Genomic DNA, 8,079 nt, shown 5'->3' on the forward strand with positions numbered 1-8,079 from the left:
AGTCAGGTGTAGCATTTGATAAAAATCCTTCTCGGGAGTCCGCAAATGCTTCAATTGCATCTGCATCAAATACATCACAGAAATCTTGGGATAAATACCGATATCCCTTGGATGTGGATATGGTTCAGCTTGTGAGAAAATCTGAGATCGAACATACCCGTAGAATACAAACCAATATTTCCGTATCAGTATAAGTTTAGTCATCACCGTGTAGATGGTTGTGTGGAAGGCTCGCCGTTATTTATATTTCTCATCAAATCTGCACATAAACATTATAGAAACAGGATGGCCATCAGGGAAACGTGGGCGAATTCAATGCTGATGAGAAAATATAATTTTATCAGAATGTTTCTTCTCGGTAATCCTAAAAAGGTGAAAGGATTATCAGCTATAGAAAACGAAAATGACATTCATAAGGATATGGTCCTAATGTCGTTTCATGACAATTACTATAACAACACATTAAAGACAATCGGGGCGATTCACTGGACCGTGACACACTGTAACCGCTCCAGGTTTGTAGTTTTTGTCGATGATGATATGTTGGTATCTACTTCAAGGTTGGTGGACTTTTTAGAAAACAATGCGACCTTGTCAATATTTTTTGGAGGATTTATCAAGAAACATAGACCAATCAGAGGTAAGAGGTTAAAATGGTATGTGCCACGTGATGATTACCCGCATGACGAATATCCTCCAATGCCGTCCGCGGGGTTTATGATAATGACAATAGACTTCGTGATTGACTTACACTTCGCGTCACAATACACCAAGAAGTTTATCTACGATGACTGTTACCTTGGTATTTTAGCCTATAAACTCCACGTCTCTCCTGTCCACATGCGTAGAGTTCATATGCGACGCATTAAAGACAATGCCGTCTACAAATCTATGATAGCAGCACATGGCTATTCTCCCTCTAATCTTAACTTGACATGGCTAGCCCTTCAATGAGTAGTATAATGTATATATATTGTGACAGATCAGTAGTGTGAGCCAATGTTATTTACCTTTATACTTATAAATATCAGTTTTAGCAGTAATTCTCACGTAAATTGTATACCTTAATCCTTCTGAAGGATGTGTGAATACTTCATGATAGTGATTATCTTCTGTAATCTAAGAAATGCCTGAAATTCATCAGTGTTATATCGACGATGTTTATACTTCTTCATGCTCGATGTTCAGACCGGAAGTGACGTTTAGGATTGTGTGTACACTTAAGCTTGTGGAAGTTATTTTTAGTATCGATAATATAGCGGTATTTTCAACTTAGTTATACGAATACTTTACTCATTTTAAAGACATAATTAATGGATGTATTAACAACGTAATTTATTAATCATTTATAAACAGGTGTGTGTTGTATGCGTGTTGTGTAGGTACCATCCGCCGGGCAACTTGGTGAATGCTTAGTCACGATGCGGCTTGTCCTTTGTCTTGTGAATGTTGGGGGATGTATTAGTGTTAGGGATAATGATAATTTGTAGTATTTTGGGGACTTTTTAGTAGTTATTTTGAGTTAAATGTAAAGTTCACTTGAAATGTTGACACAGTGTACGCGTCACAGTGGGGTTAGATAGGTGGCTTTTAGGCCTAGCTTATTTTTATTACCGGTCAATGGTTACTGGTTTAAAAGTGCTTGACAGTATTAGTTGGAGAGTTTGATTGCTACTAGGTCTAGTATTATAGAATTGTAATTTAGAGTAATATTCATTATAGAAGTTGGGTTTAAGAAATATTTTTATAGGTTTCCAGTGAGTATGAGTTTGTACTGAGAGTGTCTTGTGAGGAAGTGATCTTAGGGAAGTTTAGGTTTTATTCTTGGATGGATAATTATACAGCTGTTTCATTGATATTGTAATTGCTAATTTATGTGTGTAAATACAGGAATAATACATCATTAACATAGTTCTCCATTCTCATCTCATATAGGTACATGTACAGTCGGATAAACTGAAAACAGTAGTAATCATAGGTTCATGTAAATATACTTATTACTGTTTAAAACCTCAATATTTTAGGGGTAATAATAAAGTGTCTAAAGTAAATGTCCATCACATCTCATTCAACTTAGAAGGGTGAAAGATTGTGCGATTCGGTTAGGAATATTTATGTAATTCATAACTTTGTTTTGGTATGCGTTCCCTACTTTATTAAATATTGAACTTTATTTCACTCTTCTGGTTTTCCTTTGCAATCGAGGTTCTACATGAGAATCATGACTCAGTCATGGAACCATTTAATGGTTTAGTGCTGATGCAGCACTTATAGTCACTGTGACTGTCTGGTTATCTTGTCTGATATTGGATGACAGAACTAGGTCAAGTCAAGGTCAAAGTAATAATTAGGTCAACTTTAACTACAAGGACCAAGGAGTACCAGGATTTGTTTTATCAATCCATCAACTATAGCTAACTTATATATTACTACATGGAGCCATAGACCTGCCTGATTGGAGACGGATGGAAACTGAGGAACCTGATGGAGAGTTGCTGTTTATTTATTATTTTATTGGGTATTTTACCCCTATATATATTGTAACAGCCTGCACGCTACCATATTAAGAAGTCCGAGATTGGGTCCGGACCACTTTGGCGTCACAATATGTTCCTTTCTTGGATATAAATGGAACTTGGATATACGTCAAATACTTATTTAGGGTCAAAAAGTGAATGCATGTATAGAAGGAAAGGATATCAAAATAATCCTCAAGTTTCAGGTGTGTGCAACATCGAAATATATTTTTTGTTAATAAACTAAATATTTTCAACTAGTTTATTTAATCTTTATCACAACAAAACATCCAATTTATTTCTTAGTTGAAATTATATCTCAAAAAAAGAATGTTAAAAAATCGCAAATGCATAGGAACCGTTGATACAGAATACCACGGGAGGCAGCCAATCGCATCGGTTCTTACCAGATTCTGATAACGCATGCGCAACGCAATTAACCTAAAATAACATTGGGAAAATCCCTATAATAGCTAGTACAAATGTGTCTAACTAAGTAGGCCTATAGGTAGTTCATATGACTTGGTTTTATTTATTTTTTTTAATGCCTTATTATAAGTCAGGGTCATTTAAGGACGTGCCAGGTTTTCGAGGTGGAGGAAAGCTGGAGTACCCGGAGAAAAACCACCGTCCTACGGTCATTACAAGGAAACTACCCCACGTGGGTTTCGAACTCGCGACCTAGAGGTGGATGCTAGTGATAAAGTGTCGGAACACCTTAACCACTCGGCCACTGTGGCCCTTAGTTTCCATAGTCTGCACCGTTCTGATATAGGGTTGAAAGAGTGTTGAACAGACACGTGTATTCTAGGACGCAGTAGGATGATGTTGCAATCTATTTCACGGATGAAAAAAATATATAGGAAAAAAGATGTTTTTTTCCTCGCCTGTTTTTGTCAGGGAGAGTTAATTAAGAGTGCATCTTGTTGTAAATTTAGGTGAGTTTTTGGTGTTAATTCAATACAAGATGGCGGCCCCCATATAAAAAAGTTCAAATTGGTAGAATTTTACAGGTTTCCGAGATGGCCTTCTTCAAAATTATGGCTAGTGGACCACTGCTGAAAACTCCATTTAAGCAGGACAGTGGTAAACGTTAACATTATCGTCTATGGGAATGTATATTTTTGTTTTTCAAGTCTGAAGACATTATTCTTTATTCTCATATATAGGAAGAGCCTATTCCATATGTTAATTACTCAAGAAAATAGCTGCAAAACACATCTTCGTTGGGGATTCGTTCAGGCAAAACAGCAGCTGATTGGCTAATCTAGTTGTGTGATTCCGTTAAGAAGAATTCTTTGCCTTATTTGTAGTCTCATTTAAGTGAATGTATAATGTTCTTCAGACACAATTCTCAAGTCACAGCAACCTACATTCAGCAGTTCTCCTGGTATAGCGGATAATCTCCCTTGATGCGCTGGTACATCAGTCCTAGACTGTGCCAAGAGTAACAATAACCTCGGCCGAGCTGAAGACCTCGTTTACCTATAAGTTATAAGCATTATTTTGTTCACACCTGGTTCACCTGTGATGCAGAAGTGTACCTTTAATAAACTGGTGCTTTTAAATTGATATACAAATTCAAACCTGTTTTATTAAATTTCATATAATTTTAAAATTGATACCTGAAAACTAATTAAAAAACTCATTTAAACATAGCCATTCAGCTTCTTTAGGTGAGGTATCTGAGTGATTTGTCAGAATAGGGGGAGGGGAAATTAAGCTTCTTTAATGACACCTGCCCAGATCTGAAATCTCATTATCATGGATGTACATGATATGAATGTTTTCGCTACCTAAAAGAGGATGATATTGTATAGGTTCAATGCCAAATACGAGCACATGGGTATTCTAATAACAGTGAACCTGGCATTTATAGTGGACCAAGTACATGTGCATTTGAAAAATCACGATGCGTGTCGATTGCATCGCCGAGATTGTACACTCATGCGTGAAATAGATTGCAACATCATCCTACTGCGTCCTAGAATACACGTGTCTCTTCAACACCTGGAGTTTTCTCTTTCAACCCTATATCAGAACGGTGCAGACTATGGAAACTAAGGGCCACAGTGGCCGAGTGGTTAAGGTGTTCCGACACTTTATCACTAGCATCCACCTCTAGGTCGCGAGTTCGAAACCCGCGTGGGATAGTTTCCTTGTAATGACCGTAGGACGGTGGTTTTTCCCCGGGTACTCCAGCTTTCCTCCACCTCCAAAACCTGGCACGTCCTTAAATGACCCTGACTTATAATAGGGCATTAAACAAAATAAATCAAACCAAGTCATATGAACTACCTATAGGCCTACTTAGTTAGACACATTTGTACTAGATATTATAGGGATTTTCCCAATGTTATTTTAGGTTAATTGCGTTGCGCATGCGTTATCAGAATCTGGTAAGAACTGATGTGATTGGCTGCCTCCCGTGGTATTCTGTATCAACGATTCCTGTATGCATTTGCGATTTTTTTATCATTCTTTTTTTGAGATATAATTTCAACTAAGAAATCAATTGGAAGTTTTGTTGTGATAAAGATTAAATAAACTAGTTGAAAATATTTATTTTATTAACAAAAAATATATTTCGATGTTGCACACACCTGAAACTCGAGGATCATTTTTATATCCTTTCCTTCTATACATGCATTCACTTTTTGACCCTAAATAAGTATTTGACGTATATCCAAGTTCCATTGATATCCAAGAAAGGAACATATTGTGACGCCAAAGTGGTCCGGACCCAATCTCGGACTTCTTAATATGGTAGCGTGCAGGCTGTCACAATTTATCCTGCAACTGCCACCGCATTGTCGGAATACACCCACCGTATATATATTTGCTGTATACGGCAGTGACGGAAAACAGCTGTATTTTGGAATCATAGCACGTGCGTCAGTTCGACTGACCTACTTCAAAGTGAAACTACGTTTAAAAAGCGAACATATTTCTGTCATTTTTGACACCGTTTCACTTCAAAATGATTATTTCTGATGATTATTTTTATGTCTGTTGCAGGATAAATAGAATACATGGTCAGTGTCTTAAGATATAAGCAGTATTTTTGGCTCGGGACAGAAAGACAAGGCTCGCCACTTTTGCCTTTCTTTACCCTCGCCAAAATACAGCTTATATTTTAAGACACTGACCATGTATTCTCTCTATATATAGGTGTAAAATACCCAATAAAATAATAAATAAACAGCAACTCTCCATCAGGTTCCTCAGTTTCCATCCGTCTCCAATCAGGCAGGTCTATGGCTCCATGTAGTAATATTTAAGTTAGCTATAGTTGATGGATTGATAAAACAAATCCTGGTACTCCTTGGTCCTTGTAGTTAAAGTTGACCTAATTATTACTTTGACCTTGACTTGACCTAGTTCTGTCATCCAATATCAGACAAGATGACCAGACAGTCACAGTGACTATATAAGTGCTGCATCAGCACTAAACCATCAAATGGTTCCAGGACTGAGTCATGATTCTCATGTAGAACCTCGATTGCAAAGGAAAACCAGAAGAGTGAAATAAAGTTCAATATTTAATAAAGTAGGGAACGCATCCCAAAACAAAGTTATGAATTACATAAATATTCCTAACCGACTCGCACAATCTTTCACCCTTCTAAGTTGAATGAGATGTGATGGACATTTACTTTAGAAACTTTATTATTACCCCTAAACTATTGAGGTTTTAAACAGTAATAAGTATATTTACATGAACCTATGATTACTACTGTTTTCAGTTTATCCGACTGTACATGTACCTATATGAGATGAGAATGGAGAACTATGTTAATGATGTATTATTCCTGTATTTACACACATAAATTAGCAATTACAATATCAATGAAACAGCTGTATAATTATCCATCCAAGAATAAAACCTAAACTTCCCTAAGATCACTTCCTCACAAGACACTCTCAGTACAAACTCATACTCACTGGAAACCTATAAAAAATATTTCTTAAACCCAACTTCTATAATGAATATTACTCTAAATTACAATTCTATGATACTAGACCTAGTAGCAATCAAACTCTCCAACTAATACTGTCAAGCACTTTTAAATCAGTAACCATTGAGTTTTGACCGGTAATAAAAATAAGCTAGGCCTAAAAGCCACCCATATAACCCCACTGTGATGCGTACACTGTGTCAACATTTCAAGTAAACTTTACATTTAACTTAAAATAACTACTAAAAAGTCCTAAAAATACTACAAATTATCATTATCCCTAACACACATACATCCCCCAACATTCACAAGACAAAGGACAAGCCGCATCGGGACTAAGCATTCACCAAGTTACCCGGCGGATGGTACATATACAACACGCATACAACACACACCTGTTCTATTCAACAGCTAAACAGCAACTCAATCCCGTCGGAACAAATCATGGAACGCGGTCGGTTCTCTCGTGCTACTGTTCTACCGTCGGTTTATCCGTCGGAATCCCGAGATCTCATTACCGCGATAATTATAAATGATTAATAAATTACGTTGCTAATACATCCATTAATTATGTCTTTAAAATAAGTAAAGTATTCCTATAACTAAGTTGAAAATACCGCTATATTATCGATACTAAAAATAACACAATCCTAAACGTCACTTCCGGTCTGAACATCGAGCATGGCGAAGTATAAACATCGTCGATATAACACTGATGAATTTCAAGCATTTCTTAGATTACAGAAGATAATCACTATCATGAAGTATTCACACATCCTTCAGAAGGATTAAGGTATACAAATTACGTGAGAATTACTGCTAAAACTGATATTTACAAGTATAAAGGTAAATAACATTGGGTCACACTACTGATTAGCTGCGATAACGTAGCTCTGGACGACGGACAGACAATTTCTGACAGATGGTCGTCGTCAGAGCTACGATTCCCTCCCATTGCTCGTAATGTAGCAAAACAGTGAACCTCGAAAATGCTACAAATAGCGGATATCGTTTAACTTTGGAGTAATAGTTGGTATAATTAAACATTTCTAACACAATTTTGCACTGTATTAGCCTACCGTCTAATCTGGTAATCTTTATTTCGCATATTCTGATATCATACTGTTTGGAGTTGTCTCCGTGACCCGCCATGTTACTTCTCGAAGAACTCTCGTGAGGATGCTGACCCAAATATGGAACCCGTGACCATATATGGATGAAGCTACTACGATAAATAAATACATTATCATAGATATTTAACCTCTGTTTTGTAACTCTTGTGAAGAAAGCGAATCTTACTTTGCGTAATTAAATAATTTCAGAATGAATTGACCTTCCGTACTGAGATATATTACTCCGAATCTGTTTTTCTGTTGAAATCTCGCAGGAAACCTCATTAGCATCAATTTATTTTGATTTCCTTATAAGGAAATTGACCTTTACACTTGTATCAAAGATGGCGGTATGTTTGAATTGATATCTCCGTGTGTCTTGCTCGTTTTGGATTTTACTATTTATTGTCAAACAATTGACGTAATGTGCAGGTTTGTGGCTTGAATATTAATAATAGATACCAGAATCATCAATTTACATGTGTTTTTTTA

At 36.5% G+C, this 8,079-nt stretch overlaps 1 protein-coding gene across 1 annotated transcript; it reads left to right on the forward strand.

Moving 5' to 3' along the window:
- Window positions 1–285: 285 nt before the first annotated feature.
- LOC117340743 (beta-1,3-galactosyltransferase brn-like) lies at window positions 286–954 on the forward strand. Its single transcript, XM_033902505.1, has one exon. It carries the CDS (start codon window positions 286–288, stop codon window positions 952–954), a length of 669 nt encoding a protein of 222 aa, XP_033758396.1.
- Window positions 955–8,079: the final 7,125 nt, after the last annotated feature.

The sequence above is a fragment of the Pecten maximus genome, chromosome 13 (assembly GCF_902652985.1).
Source record: "Pecten maximus chromosome 13, xPecMax1.1, whole genome shotgun sequence".
Lineage (NCBI taxonomy): Eukaryota > Metazoa > Mollusca > Bivalvia > Pectinida > Pectinidae > Pecten > Pecten maximus.

Bases quoted from the DNA above. Each gene is read 5' to 3' on its own strand.
- LOC117340743 (XM_033902505.1), top strand. From the start codon at position 286: ATGGCCATCAGGGAAACGTGGGCGAATTCAATGCTGATGAGAAAATAT.